General features: G+C 43.9%; 2 protein-coding genes and 1 pseudogene across 2 annotated transcripts in view; 1 reads left to right on the top strand and 2 right to left on the bottom strand.

The window, feature by feature from the left end:
• Positions 1-4800, bottom strand: part of CD244 (CD244 molecule) — a 47966-nt gene extending 43166 nt beyond the window's left edge. Inside the window, exon 1 of the mRNA XM_060120629.1 lies at positions 4787-4800. Coding sequence (XP_059976612.1) covers positions 4787-4800 — 14 coding nt within the window. The remainder of the gene's footprint in view (positions 1-4786) is intronic.
• A 1283-nt stretch (positions 4801-6083) lies between these two features.
• LOC132503820 (voltage-dependent anion-selective channel protein 2-like) lies at positions 6084-8880 on the top strand (annotated as a pseudogene).
• Positions 8881-10970: 2090 nt separating this feature from the next.
• On the bottom strand, positions 10971-17601 carry ITLN1 (intelectin 1). The gene is given in 9 exon segments (XM_060077657.1): positions 10971-11123; positions 13408-13455; positions 13457-13512; positions 14368-14488; positions 14891-15049; positions 15378-15619; positions 16577-16678; positions 17302-17365; positions 17590-17601. Coding segments are annotated over 9 exon segments (957 nt in total).
• Between the last annotated feature and the right edge of the window lie 825 nt (positions 17602-18426).

Below are 18426 nucleotides of genomic sequence, written 5' to 3' on the forward strand. Positions count from 1 at the left end.
ACCTGTGTTATTTTCACACACAAAAAAAAACACATGAGGACAAGACTAATAAGAACTGGTGATACTTTTGGTTTTCTGCTTGTGTTTTTCCTTCTGGCAAAACATACACAAAAAAATTGTTTTCAATTAAACATCAACCATCATCATCAGTTCATAGGAAAAAAGATATTTTAAGAACAAAATTGGAACTGATCTTCTCAGAATACATATAAATCTTCAGTTGAAATAAATGTAATTTCACACAATGACACTACTTTGTCTTTTATTTTCTCATCTTCCCACAAACTGGTGAATATTTACTACAGATGAGCAAATGAAGAGACTACATTTCAGGATAAGTCAGTACAAACCACTTCTGATGCTTCAAGCTTCATCTATCATTTCTGTCTCAATGGCATTCTTCTGTTCTCAGATTCTCCCTTCAGCTATAATAGAATTGATCAGTTCATCCACAGTGATTACCGCATACCTAATACATCACTTTATTATATTGCTGATAACATCGCAAGCCTTAGGCTAAGGCTGAGCCTTTTGTTGTTGTTGTTAAGCTAACATTTTCTGTCTTTGTAGGTTCAAAGTATTGACTTACACAAAATACTCGGGTACATTGATAAAGGAAAATAAAAGTGTCCGAGAAAAACTCCAGATAAAACTTATGCTTCTTGGGACTTCCCTGGTGGCACAGTGGTTAAGAATCTGCCTGCCAATGCAGGGGACACGGGTTCAAGCCCTGGTCCAGAAGAATGCACATGCCACGGAGCAGCTAAACCCGTGCACCACAACTACTGAGCCTGTGCTCTAGAGCCCACGAGCCACAACTACTGAGCCCGCGTGTCACAATACTGAAGCCCGCACGCCTAGAGCTCATGCTGTGCAACAAGAGAAGCCACCACAAAGAGAAGCCCACGCACCACAACAAAGAGTAGCTCCCGCTCACCACAACTAGAGAAAGCTTGCGTGCAGCAACGAAGACCCAACGCAGCCAAAAATAAATAAATAAATTTATTTTTTTTTAAAAAGAAAACTTATGCTTCTTGTAATACATTCTTTTATTGATTCTAAGACATAGTTTTTCATATTTTGACATCTTTAATTTCATTGTGCATCCCATCCTTCATGGGATATAAATTATGGAATGACCTAAAGTTGACGGCACCTAAGCATCTGGGGAAATGGTAGAAGTAAACTAGGGACAGCACCCCTTCAAACCACCTACATCCAGTCACAACCAATGACTGTGTCCCATTTATTCTATCTCCTACTTCCTCTTAAATCTGTTTCCCACACCACCGCCCTCGAGTCGTACTGCCTCTGACGCTTGATTAGTTCAGGTCTAGATCAGTTACAGGACTTTCAACTGCAACTAATAGAAAACCCACCTCAAAATGGCTTAAACAAAAAGTAAATACATCACCTTATGAAATAGGAAATTTAGAGGCAGAGCAGTTTCAGGCTTAATTGACTCGGCACCAGCTCACTGTCTTCAAGACCCCAGCACTTTCAGCCTCTCTACCCTGGCTCATCCTCTGGCTGAGAGTAAAATGTCTGTCAGTGCTCCAAGCAGCATCTGTGTAATAGTTTTTTAGCTCTACCATAAAAAAACACCACAGACTTGTGCGGGAGCGGGGCACTTAAACAACAGTGTATTTTCTCAAATTTCTGGAAGGTAGAAGTCCTAGATCAAATGTTGGCAGGTCTAGGTCCTTGAGAGGCCTCTCTCCTTGGCTTGCGGATTGTGGATGACCACCTTCTCACTATGTCCTCACAAGGTCTTTCCTCTGTGATGCATCCCTCATGACTCTGTCCAAATTGTTTCCTCTTGTAAGGATACCAATAAGAGTGGATTGGACCCAAGCTTAATGGCCTAATTTTAACTTCATAAACTCTTTAAAGACCCAATCCCCAAATGCATTCACATTCTGAGGTACTCAGAGTTAGAGTTCTGGTATGAATTTGGGGGGAACACATTTCAACACATAATAATCTATATTTTTTTATAATTTTTTTATTGAAGTAGAGTTGATTAACAATGTTGTGCCAGTCTCTGCTGTACAGCAAAGTGACTCAATTATACACATATAGACAATTCTTTTTTTATATTCTTCTCCATTATGGTTTATCACAAGATATTGAATATTGTTCCCTGTGTTATACAGTAGGACCTTGTTGTTTACCCATCCTGTATATAATAGTTTACATCTGCTAATCCCAAACTCCCAGTCCTTCCCTCCCCATATCCTTCCCCCTTGGCAACCACCAGTCTGTCCTCTATGTCTGTGAGTCTGTTTCTGTTTTGTAGATAGGTTCATTTGTGCCATATTTTAGATGCCATATATAAGTGATATCGTATGCTATTAGTCTTTCTCTTTCTGTCTTACTTCACTTAGTATGATAATCTCTAGATTCATCCATATTGCTGCAAATGGCAATATTTCATTCTTTTTTATGACTGAGTAGTATTCCATTGTATATATGTACCACATCTTCTTTATCCATTCATCTGTCAATGGACATTTAAGTTTTTTCCATGTTTTGGATATTGTGAATAGTGCTGCTGTGAACATAGGGATGCATTTATCCTTTTGAATTATAGTTTTGTCTGGGTATACTCCCAGGAGTGGGATTCTTGGATCATATGGTAATTCTATTTTTAGTTTTCTGAGGCTTTTAGTTTTTAGTTTTTAGTTTTCCATAATGGCTGCACCAACTTACATTCCCACCAACAGTGTAGGAGGACTCCCTTTTCTCCACACCCTTTCCAGCATTTGTTATTTGTAGACTTTTCAGTGATGGCCATTCTGACTGGTATGAGGTGGTACCTCATTGTAGTTTTGATTTGCATTTTTCTAATAATTCATGATGTTGAGCATTTTTTCATCTGCTTACTGGCCATCTGTGTGTCTTCTTTGGAGAAATGTCTGTTAAGGTCTTCTGCCCATTTTTCTATTGGACAACCCATAATAATCTATAAGACTAAGAAATATCAAGAGCAAAAAGAGGGATCACTTCCTCTGACTCCTTTTTAGAAGAAATGAAGTGTTTCCCAGAGGCTCCAGCACACTTTTCCTAATGTCTCATTGGGCAGAGATGGGACACATGCCCACTCCAGAATCAGCCTCTGGCCAGAAGGGTGGAATGACTTTGATTGCCTCCAACTAATCATCTGGACATGGAATGATGTTGGTGACCATAGAACAAGGTCCTCCATTCCTAAACTGGCCTCCTGACCCCTCCTAATCTTCACTTGTGTCCAGTGTTGGCCCACTCCAATCCCTTCCCCGCACTGCTGCTGCCAGCAAGGGTCCTTATATACCACAAAGCACTTCCACAATCCCACTGAAAACAGTCATGTCATCAGCTAGAGCACCAGGCTCAAACTGCACACCATGGAGGTTGGATCAGTTATCTACTGTGGTACAACAAGCCACTCCAAACCCAGTGACTTACCACATCAACAATAATTTCTTTTGCTCCTGAGTCTGCAATTTAAGAACAGCTCAGTGGGGACGGCTTGTTTCTACTGCACATGGTGTCACTGGGACATTTGAATACCTTCTCTCTCCTTCTCTCCTCCCTAAATGATCCTGCCACCCCCCAGCACCTCGACTTTGCCATCACTCTCCCTACTCTCACTTCTTTTGCTCTTCATGTTCTTTAACTCCTGACCACTTCCTCTCTTTCCCTCCTTCCTCTCTCTGCCCTTACTTGTTCCTGTTCCTCATATGGAATCAGGTGTCGTCAGCCAAGCTCTCTCCCACACTGGACAATTCACCATGGGACCTGGGAGAGATTTCTGGCCAGGACTCTGCGTCCTCCATGTCTCTTCCAGAATCATTATAAAGAGATAGGCAGAGAGATCACAAATAACATAGTTTCTAATGTTTTCTTCATCTCTTCCATTTTTTCCTAATCCTTATCTTTCTGAATTGGCAGCTTCCAACTCAAGTGTTAGCACTTTCATCTTTGCCTCAGGCTTTCACATGTGGAGGATGCAGGCTAAGATAAATAGCACAGAAATGGTTCTGGAAACAGGCTGTCAGGATGGGCTTTAGAGTCAAATTTCTCATATATCTGAAAGGAAGAGGGACCCATTGCTGCTGGTCAGTGGGATTGCGTGAATACCTGGCACTTGCCCTCTCTACCTTTCTCTTCCCCACTTTGTGCCCGTATGCCCTGTAGATCAATTTCTCTCATCACTGAATTTCCATGTGCACTAGAAGTTAGGAATCAGCAAGAGAAGTTAAGAGGGAAACTGTAGAAGCAGCAAGGAATGTTACAGCTTTGGCAGTGAAAAGGAGCTGGGAAAAGTGAGGTAAATGTTAGGAGGTACGGATTGCAGCCAACTGATCTTTCCACTACAGGACAGACTCAAATGGGGAGACAAGGTAGAGTTTGAGGCTGTGTTGTGTGTGGTGACAAGCTGGAAATTGTTGGAAGGTGAAGGAGTGTTGGTAACAATGTAAAAGAAGGAATAAAAAATTGACTCTGATAGAGTATTGCTTTTTGTGAATTTAGACTCATAACCAATCACCAGTCTTTATCAACATAATTCAAAATGTATTTTAGGCAAAAAAAAAAAAAATTGATAGTATGTGTGTGTGTGGAGAGAGAATAGTGTGGAAAATAGCCAACCCCCTTCCAACCTCACATCCGGCTCAGCTTCTCCAAGTGACTTGTTTACATTTTACTGTTAAAAAAAAAACTTTATTGGAAAAAATTTAAACACATATAGAAAAGGATATAAAACATAAATATACAGTTTCACAAATTACAGAAAAGAAAATACCTATGAATCGCCATCTTGTTTAAGAAATTTAAGTTTGCCAGTGCTCCAAAAATACTCCTTCCAGATGACAAACGCCTTCTGAGCCATATCCTTGGAGCTGTTTTGTGATTACTAAAACTCTCACCAAGTGGAAGAAGTTAACTATATGCTGACCACAAGCAGGTAGACCCCAGACCAGTTGGAACCAGAAGGTTGATGATGTTGATCCCAATGACCTCACCATCAACCCAATCAGAAAAATGTCCACTAGTAGATGCCGCACACTGTAACCCTCTTCCTCGCCCTGTCTTTAAAAACTTTTCCCTGGGGCTTCCCTGGTGGCGCAGTGGTTGAGAGTCTGCCTGCCGATGCAGGGAACACGGGTTCGTGCCCCGGTCCGGGAAGATCCCACATGCCGCGAAGTGGCTAGGCCCATGAGCCATGGTCACTGAGCCTGTGCGTCCGGAGCCTGTGCTCTGCAACGGGAGAGGCCACAACAGTGAGAGGTCCGCGTACCACAAAAAAAAAAAAAAAAAAAAAAAAAAAAATCACTTTTCCCTGAAAGTCACTGGGAATTCAGGGGCTTTTGAACATTACCTACCCAAACTCTTTGCTGGGCACCTGTAGTAAACACTGCACTTTCCTTCACCACAACACTGTGTCAGTAGATTGGCTATACTGCACACAGGCATATGGACTCAAATTTGGTTTTGTAACACCCTGACATGAGGAGAGAGAAATAAGGCAAGAAGTATCAAAGATGAGTAGAGAAAGAAGGTATAAAAGAGCAGGAAGGAAAATCAGGAACGAGGTAGTAAGGAACAAAGATTTATTAGGGAGGTGAAAAAAAGAGAAGATACTAGAAAAAAGCAAATACAGTTGACACTTGAACAAAGTGGGTTTGAACTGTGCTGGTCCACTTACACGTGGGTTTTTTTTCAATAGTAAATAACACAGTGCTACACAATTAATGGTTCTTTGAATCTGCGACCACAAACACAGAAACCACAGATATGGCAAAACTATGGGTACAGATGACAAACTATAAGTTATATGTGGATTTTAGACTGTGCAAAGTGTTGGTCTTCACAACCCACACATTGTTCAGGGATCAACTGTACATTAACAGGAGTTGACCAAGTACCATACAAATCAGGTTTAGCCAAGAACAAGCACAGGGCTTTTATTTCACCCTCTAGCCAGGACAGCTGCCGCCCAACCCAGAGCAAGTGCAGTGGCCTCAGCTGTGGCTGCAGTTCTCCCCTCAGGAAAAAACAGGGCACCTCTTCTCACAGTCTTGCCATGGAGTGTGTGAACAATGTGTATTCCTTTATCATGGGCTCTGTCATGGGCTGACCTTGGCAAATCTGCCAGAGATATTTTCAGTGAAGGATTTGTTTTGGGGTTGTCTGGATATGAAAACAAAATCGCACTGACACAAAATTTTCAACATCTGGATCATCTAATACGGACACAGGTCAATTTCCTGGGACCTTGGAGACCTAATACATATACTATATGATCTAGCACAGAACAAAGGAACACTGATAACACGCTGGGAGCAGAATTAAATTACAAATGAGGGCGAGATTTTTCAAGGTTTGATTATAAGATTTGGTACTACCTTCTCACACTAACATGGTAAAGGAAAATGGCAAAATCAAGTCTTTTTACAAGAGGGAGTGTATAAACCTTGGTTGTGATGTTGACTTGGGTTTTTCTGGACCTGCAACCAGTGGTTCAGCTGTCTTTGACTGTGGTGGCTAGCTTGCTGGGTACCAGCCCATGACCTGGGACAGTGCCAAATCAAAGCTGAAAAGGATAGTTTCTGGCCTTACATTTAGGTCTTTAATCCATTTTGAGCTTATTTTTGTGTATGGTGTTAGGGAGTGATCTAATCTCATACTTTTACATGTACCTGTCCAGTTTTCCCAGCACCACTTATTGAAGACGCTGTCCTTTTTCCACTGTACATTCCTGCCTCCTTTATCAAAGATAAGGTGACCGTATGTGCGTGGGTTTATCTCTGGGCTTTCTATCCTGTTCCATTGATCTATATTTCTGTTTTTGTGCCAGTACCATACTGTCTTGTTTACTGTAGCTTTGTAGTATAGTCTGAAGTCAGGGAGCCTTATTCCTCCAGCTCCGTTTTTCGTTCTCAAGATTGCTTTGGCTATTCGGGGTCTTTTGTGTTTCCATACAAATTGTGAAATTTTTTGTTCTAGTTCTGTGAAAAATGCCAGTGGTAGTTTGATAGGGATTGCATTGAATCTGTAGATTGCTTTGGGTAGTAGAGTCATTTTCACAATATTGATTCTTCCAATCCAAGAACATGGTACATCTCTCCATCTATTTGTATCATCTTTAATTTCTTTCATTAGAGGAAAACACAGGCAGAACACTCTATGACATAAATCACAGCAAAATCCTTTTTGACCCACCTCCTAGAGAAATGAAAATAAAAACAAAAATAAACAAATGGGACCTAATGAAACTTCAAAGCTTTTGCACAGCAAAGGAAACCATAAACAAGACCAAAAGACAACCCTCAGAATGGGAGAAAATATTTGCAAATGAAGCAACTGACAAAGGATTAATCTCCAAAATATACAAGCAGTTCATGCAGCTCAATAGCAAAAAAAACAAACAACCCAATCCAAAAATGGGCAGAAGACCTAAATAGACATTTCTCCAAAGAAGATATACAGACTGCCTACAAACACATGAAAGAATGCTCTACATCATTAATCATTAGAGAAATGCAAATCAAAACTACAATGAGATATCATCTCACACCAGTCAGAATGGCCATCATCAAAAAATCTAGAAACAATAAATGCTGGAGAAGGTGTGGAGAAAAGGGAACACTCTTGCACTGCTGGTGGGAATGTGAATTGGTACAGCCACTATGGAGAACAGTATGGAGGTTCCTTAAAAAACTACAAATAGAACTACCATATGACCCAGCAATCCCACTACTGGGCATATACCCTGAAAAAACCATAATTCAAAAAGAGTCATGTACCAAAATGTTCATTGCAGCTCTATTTACAATAGCCCAGAGATGGAAACAACCTAAGTGTCCATCATCGGATGAATGGATAAAGAAGATGTGGCACATATATACAATGGAATATTACTCAGCCATAAAAAGAAATGAAATTGAGCTATTTGCAATGAGGTGGATGGACCTAGAGTCTGTCATACAGAGTGAAGTAAGTCAGAAAGAGAAAGACAAATACCGTATGCTAACACATATATATGGAATTTAAGGGAAAAAAATGTCATGAAGAACCTAGGGGCAAGACAGGAATAAAGACACAGACCTACTAGAGAATAGACTAGAAGATATGGGGAGGGGAAAAAGTAAGCTGTGACAAAGCGAAAGAGTGGCATGGACATATACACTACCAAACCTAAAATAGATAGCTAGTGGGAAGCAGCAGCATAGCACAGGGAGATCAGCTTGGTGCTTTGTGACCACCTAGAGGGGTGGGATAGGGAGGGTGGGAGGGAGGGAGACGCAAGAGGGAAGAGATGTGGGAACATATGTATATGTATAACTGATTCACTTTGTTATAAAGCAGAAACTAACACACCATTGTAAAGCAATTATACTCCAATAAAGATGTAAAAAAAAAAAAAAAGGTGAAAAGGAATAAATTTGCAGTGCCCTACAGGACTGGGGACTTCCAGCTGCATACTATGCCAGTGATTCTGGGGACAGAATTTGGAGGATCAATTTAATCAGAAAGGATGTGAAGATCTTGACACTTGGGTGAATCTTGCTTGGATATTAGGTACCGGCTGCACTCATTTGGGCATTGCAGCTAAATATCAGTTGGATCCCACTGCTTCTGTTTCTGCAAAAGTCAACAATTGTAGTTCACTTGGAATGGGCTACATTCAGCCTCTGTGCCTGGTGTGAAGCTGACACTGTCTGTTCTGGTAAACAGGAAGAACATTACTGCTGGAAGCCATGAACCTGGGCTTTCTCTGGGGTTGGGGGAGAATCCAGCTGTAGAAACTTCTGGGAAGAGATATCAGAAGGTTTGGCCTGAATACATTTCCCCTTTGACAGTAGGCTTCACTCCCCCTCTCCTGACCCCCAGTGATCAAAACAAAAGACCATCTAAATAAGAACTGTATTTTAAATGTGTAGGCAATTTCATGTTAGCTGGCTTCTGCTTAAATTGGTTATCTGTCTAGTTACCAATGCTGCAGTCATGCAGTCACCTTGAATTATTTAAATCTATTTAACTGTTAAATGTACTAACCACCAATAATGAAACTGACCTTTGTGAAAATTGCTTTAAAAAAAAATAGTAAAGACAAAGTCCTCTATCCAGGGTTTCTCAACCACAGCACTACTGACATTTCAGATCACATGATTCTCCATTTGGGGGAGGAGTCCTGTGCAATGGAAGGTGTTTCACAGCACCCCTGGCCTCTATCCAGTAGTACTTCTCCCACCCACACATCACCTACCAGTCATGAAAATGTCTCCAGATATTCCCAAATGTTCCCTGGGGTAGGGTCACCAGAAAAATATTGCAGGAGACACATTTATACTAAAAACATTATTCACTGTTTATCTGAAATTAAAATGTAAGTGGGTCTCCTGTGTTTTTATTTGCTAAATCTGGCTGCCCTACCTGAGAAGAGATACCACCCACCTCCCACCCTATTTGAGAACCACTGCCCTAATCCACAGGAGCAATAAAGAAAAAGTATGGTGATGGGAGGTGGGGAATGTTATGATCAGATTTGCATTTTGAGCAAAACTGTAAAAAGATTGATCTGCTCACAGGCCAGGACTGCTGTCATCAGCTTCCTGTTTCCACAGATGAAACACTGAGACCTCACTGGAACCTTTGGCTCCCCTTTTGAATAAGCAACAGAAGATGGGAGCCCAGACCTTGCCATTCACATCCATCCTTGGGGAGCATGATGTTGTGAATCACAATATGAATAATAAATTTGGCCTTCATCCTGTTTCTGGCAAAGAGCTCCTAAAACACTTAACAATACCTAAGGGATCAGAGAAAAAAAAGGAGGGGTGCCTTCAGTTATATTAACGAAGTTAGAATCAGCCTTGTGATGAGAGGGTTGAAACTTTCAGTCCCACCTACCCTGACCCTCCTGGAGAGAAGTGGCAGGTTTAACCAATTGCCCTGGGCAATGATTTAATCATTCATGCATGTGTAATGAACCCTCTATAAAAATCCAAAGGATAGGGTTTGGAGAGCTTCTGGGTTGGTGAATATGTGGAGATTGGGGGAAAATGCCATGCTCAGAGTGGGCAAGGAAGCTCTGTGCCCTTCAGCCATACTGGCCCCAAGCATCTATTCCATCTGGCTGTTCCTGGGTTATACCCTTTTATAATAAACTGATCACCTAGTAAGTAAAATGTTTCTTTGAGTTCTCTGAGCGACTCTAGCAAATTAATTGAACCCAAGAAAGGATTCATTGGAACCTCCAATCTATAGCCAGTCAGTCAGAAGCACAGGTGACAATCTGGACTTGCAACTGGCATTTGGAGTGGGGGATTCCAGGGGCAGACTTGTAGGACTGAGCCCTCCACATGGGGATCTGACATTGTCTCCTGATAGACTGGGTCAAAATTGAGTTGAGTTGTAGGACATCCAGCTAGCCGTCAGTGAATTTCTTGGTGCTGTGAGAACCCTCCCCAACACACATGTTGGAATTGCTCTAGAATCATTTTAAGGATACTATCCCGACTGTCAAAGCAGGAGGAATAAAAGAAATGGACAGTTGTGACCTCTAATTCTTTTTTCCTACTGAATCTAAATAATAGTCACCTTGTCTTCCTTAAGATGTTGATGTTGAGGGCTTTATTTCATTAAACAATAACAGTATGATAGGAAATTTAGCAAGAAAGATTTCCCCCTGCTCTTCAATCTCACTCAGGGTTTCCCTAGAAAGAGGGGCAAACTTGTGTTCTGGGATACCAGAGACCTGAAGTTCCAAACTCAGACCGTCTAAAGTAGAAATCACCAGAATAAGAGGCATTATTTTAAAACATCCCTCCAGGTCTCAGTCGATTTGTAAAAAGAATTCAAAGTAACTTAGGACCACGATGTGATGTAATTTATTATCTTCCTCTCCTTCTTAACATTCTGTTTTTCCATCTCTGAGTATCAGAGCTTAGGAGTTGGGTTCCACGTCTCACACCACACAGCTCTCAGCAGTAGAACAAGAGCACAGCTGCCTCAGTTGTTTCCCGGCTGCAGCTGTAACCACTGTGAGCTCCATATCCATTCCGGTCAAAGGAGGAGAAGTCCCCACACTGCATGGGATTGGCCTCTGGGAAGAATCCTTCTCTGCCGATGCAGTGCTGGGGGGCAGGGGAAAGAGACACAATGAGGGATTGGCTAGGACACCAGTGAACTCTTAATGGTCGAATCCCCTGGAATCTTTGGTCCTCATCCTACTTGGCCTTGACCACGGCCCCACACAAAACCCTCCCTCCAGTGGACTCTGAAATCATGCTCTTTCCTGAATTCCTTTCTACCTTCCTTCATATTTATTCTCAGGCCCCTCAGCTCACCTCTTTTCCTCGATCGATCCCCCAAATGCTATTCCTCACGGCTCTGTCCACACCTCACTCCCCCGATGATGGTTCATCTTCTCCCGTGACTTTTAGCTAGCACCAGCATAATCATATATTGTCAAGATACTCCTAAATGTCGGAGGTCAGCCAGATATTTTCTGTGCTTGAAACTCCATATCCAGCCGCCACTTGGATGTCTCCACCTAAGTATCTCTAGATCTAAAACTCTGCTTGAGCAAAACCAAACTAATTCTCTCTTGCTGCCCTTAAATCTATTCCTCATTTTGTCACCCATCTTAATTGATAGCACCCAGTCACCCAAAACAAAAACCTGAAGTATGTTCAGTCTCCTTCACTTGCCATCCCCCATATTCATTTGGTCATCAAGAACGGTTGATTCCACCATCTATGTATCTGTCCTTGCTCATTCAACTTTATCAAGAACACCCTGGCTCAGGTCCTTATTATTTCACATCTGCACCTTTACATCTGCCTCATGACCTCCCTGCCCTTAATTTCCCTGCTCTTGAATCCATATCCTCCACACTGCTATGTCAAACTTGAGTTTGACACATGTTTGGATTGTCTTCCGAATCACAAACTAGGGGTCCTTCCACAAGGTCACAGATGCCTCATTTTGACTGACAAATGGACAAACTGATAATTAATGGGGGAAGTGAAGATGTTCTTGACTTCAGGGTCACATTTCTCAGACTGACAGGAAGGAAAGGAAGGAAAAGGCCCTGCGGGAATGCCCTTATTCTTATAGCTCTGACTCCATCTTCCTCCTGCCCTTCCAGCTACAAAATTTCCCTCAAAGGCAGTCTCCAGTCACCACCCTTATGGTGCTCTCTTCTACAAGACTGGAAAAACAACAAAAACATAAAGCTTCTACAAGTTAATAAGAATAGTGGAGAATATCTTCATGACCTCAGCATATGGAAATAATTTTTAAACACAGCATAAAAGTACTAATCATATCTGAGAATACAGATAAATTGCACTTCAATACAGGAAATTATGTCCAGTGGTCAAAAGGTACAAACTTTCAGTTATAAAATTAGTCCTGTGGATGTAAAGTACAGACTGGTGACTATAGTTAACAATACTGTATTGTAAATTGAAAAGTTACTAAGAGAGTAGATATTAAAAGTTCTCATCACAAGAAAAAAGAATTTGTAACTATGTGTGGTGGTGGGTGCTGACTAGACTTATTATGGTGATCATTTCACAATATATAAAAATATAGGGCTTCCCTGGTGGCTCAGTGGTTGAGAGTCCGCCTGCCGATGCAGGGGACACAGGTTCGTGCCCCGGTCCGGGAAGATCCCACATGCTGCGGAGTGGCTGGGCCCGTGGGCCATGGCCGCTGAGCCTGCGCGTCCCGGAGCCTGTGCTCCGCAACGGGAGAGGCCACAACGGTGAGAGGCCCGCGTACCACAAAAAAAAAAAAAATATATATATATATATATATATATATATATATATAGAATCATTATGTTATACACCTGAAACTTATATAATGTTATATGTTGATTACATCTCAATTAAAAAATAATAGTAACAATTTAAAAATTATGTCCACAAAATACCAGCAAAAAAGTAAAAATGCAAGCCATGGAGAAACACACCAACGTACTCCATAGGGTGGGTGTGCACACTCACACATACACACACACAAACACACCAGGCTGTATATCTTGTCAAAAATCACATGCTCAGGACTTCCCTGGTGGCGCAGTGGTTAAGAATCCACCTGCTAATGCAGGGGACACGGGTTCGAGCCCTGGCCTGGGAAGATCCCACATGCCACAAAGCAACTAAGCCCGTGCGCCACAACTACTGAGTGTGTGCTCTAGAGCCCGCGAGCCACAACTGCTGAGCCTGCGTGCCACAACTACTGAAGCCCGTGTGCCTAGAGCCTGTGCTCCAAAACAAAGAGAAGCCACCACAATGAGAAGCCCACATACTGCCACAAAGAGTAGCCCCCGCTCGCCGCAACTAGAGAAAGCCCCTGCGTGCAGCAACAAAGACCCAACACAGCCAATAAATAAATAAATAAACTCACATGCTCAGTGTTGCAGCCCGTGACTCTCATCCCAGCACACGGGGCATTGGGCTGCTCTCTCATTATTAAACACCCTGAACTGGACAAATCCTGCAACAAATTCCCCTGGAAAAGAAGAGGCAGAGAAGGGCCAAGTATTCAAAGGAAGAACTGGAAACAGCTTCCCTTTCACCAGCACAGGGATTCCCTACACCAACAGATCAGGTTACAGCTCAACACTCCAAGCTGTGGGGAGAGAGCCCTGCACCTCTGTGGACAGTGGCTGCTACATCCTGACCCTGAACTTGGCTAGAAGATAACCTCCCTCCATCTGGGGAAAGAGGACCAAGGCATGGGCTCACAAGAGGTCACTTGTCTGCCTAATGCTCATAGGAGAAATTAGACTCCACTGAAAGATCAGCAAGAAGATCTCCAGAGGTCCAGCAGCAATAAGCAATGATCAGATGTGGCCATCTGTTTATGCTGGCACACTTCTCATCCAATTACCATGACTTTATTTGCCCTACCTACCATTACCTGCTCTCACTGAAATAGTAAATGTAAAAAGTAATGGCTCTTGTTTTCCTACCAAAGACTTAAATTCTGTGGCTTTATTATGCTGAAAAAATATCTTCTTTAAAATAATAGCTATCCATCATAACAAAAATAAATTTTTCTCGCCACTTTGCAAGTTGTTCTCACCTGTGAACATTAGCCTAGTTTTTACTATTTTAAGAGCCATACAGGATATTGGTTAAGAAGCCTGGGTTTATATCCTATAAATTGGAGAGGATAGTAATTCTAACTTCATAGTGTTCTAATGATGATTAAATGACACAAAACCATGTCAAGTTCCTAGAAAAGAGTTTGGCACATTGTACGTGTTCAACAAATGCTAGCAATTGTTAATTGTTGTTATTTACACTTTCCCCAAGAGTGCAGGGAAGGATTGATGACTGGGCTTTGGAAGCAGATACTCACAATGACCAACTGGTGAGTATTAAGATGCAGTTTTCTCAACATCACCAAAGTCATAGACCACAGGAATAGCTGGGCCATTGTCAGTCTGACAGCTCCCTGATCCGAACTTCACTGGGTATTTCTGCAGGGATCCAAGATACAGGTTGTGTGAGGACAGTAGAGAAGCTGCCACATTGGGAATTTGGGGATTTAGAGCCTTCGGGTGTCAATATGCAGAAATCAGTCTAAATAATAGTGATTCCTTCCCCCCACCACCACCCCATAGCTAGGTTCCTAACTAGCTTCAAGCCCCTTGTCCTTCTCCCACTCTATCCCCTCTCTCCTCCTTCATAGGCCTCATCCCGTGCTCAGCTCAGATTCCTGAGAGCGGTAGCACATGAGTTCACCTGACCCACAGGTGGAAGAAACACCAAGCACAAGCACCTGCTAGTGACACGGAACCCAGAGCAGACTTACTCCTCACCCCAGACATTTGGCTGTCTGTTCACCAAAAGAAGTGTGAACAGCCAGCAGCCCCATACACCTGGTAGAGTCCAAACAGATTGTGTCCCAGATTCGGGAAGAAGCTAGTGTTGGTGCGGTACCTCAGCAGGGAGCTGTTCCTCCAGTGCTGCAGGGGGGACTTGTTGGGCACATGCCACATGCCCAGGTCCTGGGCCTGGATGTCATAGTAACCAGGGTTCTGCAGAGCAACACACACACACTGATCCTGAACAGCCCAGGAGGTCCCACTAACCAAAGACCCACACATGCAGTTCTCAGTTCAGCTGAGAGCTCTGGGCTCCCGGGGGGCAGGTGGCAGCAGCGCTCCGACCCCTGCCCCCTCCAGCAGACGGTAAGGCCCCACCGCCCAAAAAGACCCGGGGGGAGAAAGTCGTGATTCAAGACATGGACTCTTTTCCTTCTTCTTCTCCAGCCCTACCTCCTCATCCCCATCTCCCACCCTCCCTTCCACATGCTGTGCTCCAGCCACACTCCCCACCCTTTCCCAGCTGGGTGGTCAGTGCCACCAACCTTGTATCACTGGTGGACGCCTCTACAGACCCAAACGTGTTGGCCCAGTTGCCGTCACCCTCTGGGCAGTGTGCCCTGCTGCCCTGCTGACTCGACCAGCGATCACCTACCGTGCATTTCCCAGGAATGTGGTTCTCGTGCACACTGGCCACTAGGGTCCAGCCGCCATCCCCAGAGGTCATGGCACAGAAGGCCTGGTAGATGATGCCATTCTCAGTGTAGAGGAAATACAGGCCATCTGTGGACGGAACCAGCCTAGAGAGCCCGTGTCTGTGAGCACAGGGTCCATCTCAGACTCCAAAACCAGAAACACCCTGGGAAGTCAGAAATGTATCCTAGAGGCTCCCACACATATCCATTTGTTAGAGTACAATTCTCTATGGGTCATCTATGAACAGGGACACTGACAGCCTTTGTTCCATGCTACATATTCAAAGACTCTGTAGCACTAACATCCTTAGAAGACAGAGATATTAATTCTCAGTGGATCGTGCTTCCTTCTGGCCTGGAGAGGCCAGAAATCAGCAGCCAACCACATCTCAAGTCTACATCAAGATGTAGCCTCTCAACTAAGAGTAAAGGGTAGTCATGGTCTCAGCCCTTTATATAAGATTCAGATTCTCTAAGCGCAGAGTTCCTCCTCATACTCAGCCCCAAAGAGAATAAACTATCTTCTCTGAAAAGGTTTGTATTTGCTTGACAAACCCAATTTACGAGCTGCTTGGCAAACAAACTAAATCTGCAAATGTTTCCTGGCCCTCTTCACATCACCCTGTGGGGATGGGACTCAGGGAACCAGCACAAGAAAATGCTGATCCTCTGGCTACTGCTATGAATGTGAATAATAAATTTCTTTGTCTCACTGTCAGGAGTTTCATATTTTCTGCCAGCATCTATGAAACTGTGGCAGGCTAACTCTTTAGCTTACAAGAAGGGGAAAATCTTAGACTCATCACTGCTCTGGCCACCACCTGTCACCAGGAACACTGCATTCTCTCTGTGTTCAGAAGATCATGTCTGCTGCACCTGGGTCGGACCAAAAAGTCTCAAAATTCTCACTGGAAATCTCCTTGGCTGTAGCAGGAGTCAGAGCAGACAGGAGTGTTGGGCACACTCCTCTTGCTGTCCATGACTGGGGTCCGTTTAGCTTAAAGGTGACTCAAATGAGAGGATGCTGGGTTGGTTTATAACTCACCACTTGCTTCACCACAACTTTCTTTGATTTCCTTGATGCTTCTAGGCAGGAAAGAAGCACAGGTTTTGCTCTCCCAAAATGTCTCAGGAGAATGGGTCGCTGCTAGAGGATGCAAAGATAATTCTCATTAATAGTCTGGTACTGCTGACAGCAGCCTTCCTGGCCATCAGATCCCAGCCCCTGCCCACTTCACCAGTTCAGCACTGCGCTATGAGGCCCCAGAGGTCAGGATCCTCTCTGCTATGACTAGCTGACCCACAATCGAGTACAGGCTTAACACTTGCATTCTTCTGCTCAATTAATTAAAAGTGAAAATTATCATTACACCTACTGTGAGGATGGAATCGTGAGGATGGGGACTAAAGAAGGATATTCCCTGGACACAGCTCTGACCACCCAGCTCCCTGTGGGAATCCCCGGGCCAAGGCCATAGCAGTAGGAGTAGCTAGAAGGGAGCACAGTCTTTATCATGGCTCCCTGAGCCTCCTAAGCCACACAGAGGCACAGAGTGCAGCCCCAAGACATGCCTTAGCTTCAGACCAGACCCCAAAGAGGCCAGCAGTCAGCACCCAGGCCACATCTCAAGTCGGCTGCAAAGTGTGCTTCTCTGCATCTTCATAACTCCCCTCTGGCCCAGGACCTCAGCATCCAGCCCGGCTCTACTGCTTCTGCTCCACTGCACACCTCAGGTGAGCTGAAGAAACTGCGGCTCCTGAGTGACTGACCTGCACTCGGCCCTCTGCTGGCCAAAGAGAGGAACAGCAGGAGGCAGAATCTGGCCCCTGGCCCCTAAGGGGAAAGGAGATGCACAAGGTCAAAGGCTTGTCCATCTTTTCCTTCCATCCTTGCTCTTTGAACTTTCTGAGTAAGGAAACCTCAAATGGAAAGTGATGGGCTTCTGAGCATTCTGGAACCTCCTGGAATAGCCCCCACCTCTATCCAATGCTACAAATCCTTAAGGGGCCATGGGCTCCTTTCTCTGAAACTCCCCATCTCTGAGACCAAGACCAGACCTGAGCTGGCATCATGGCTCCCCACACACTCGGATCTTGTCTCAGACTCAGAAACACCTTCCTCACAGCACGGAGAGCTCCCTCCTTCCTTCCTCACAGATGCCAGGAGCTGAGAGTTCCCAGCCAAGTGGAGACTCAGAGCTACCGCCTCTGCAGAGAGTCCTGAGGTGGGTGAAGTGCTGAGCCTTTATGGGGAGAGCAAACCACGAGGGCCCTGCTGAGCCCTGCTCACTTCAGGCTGCAGGTCCCTCCCTCGGGAGTCCTTCCCTTGAAGGTCCCCGGGCCTTGAACCCTGGCAATGAGAAGGAATGTGTGACTGGCTGGAGGGGCAAGGAGCAGTGCTCTTGGTCACACTGGTGACACTCACCGTCTGAGGAGGGGGAACCCTGCTGGGTCAGAGCACATACAGTGTTACATTCTGTAACAGACTTTCAGGATGGATGGGACCTTACAGTTCTTCCCTGCAACCTGTCCTACTCCCACCTCAGTCAGATGCTCCAGTGCCTCACACACCTCTGTCAAGACGGCATCCTTCAAGTCTCTCCTGAAACTTCTCTGTGAAGCCTTCCCTGACATGCCCACCCACAGGCAAAGCTGATGGATTTCTCCCCTGTCCTACTACTGGACTTTGTCCCAACCCAGATTATGACATGCTTCACACTGTCATGTCATCTTTTATTTACTTTTTGGTTAGAAATAATTGAAAATTTACAGAACATTGCAAAAATAAAAATAACACAAAAACACACATATAGCTTTTACCTAGATTCACCTATAGTTAGTATTTTATCCCATTTGCTTTATCATGTATGCCCTCTCTCTTTATGCATACACAAA

This window comes from Mesoplodon densirostris, chromosome 2 (genome assembly GCF_025265405.1).
Source record: "Mesoplodon densirostris isolate mMesDen1 chromosome 2, mMesDen1 primary haplotype, whole genome shotgun sequence".
Lineage (NCBI taxonomy): Eukaryota > Metazoa > Chordata > Mammalia > Artiodactyla > Ziphiidae > Mesoplodon > Mesoplodon densirostris.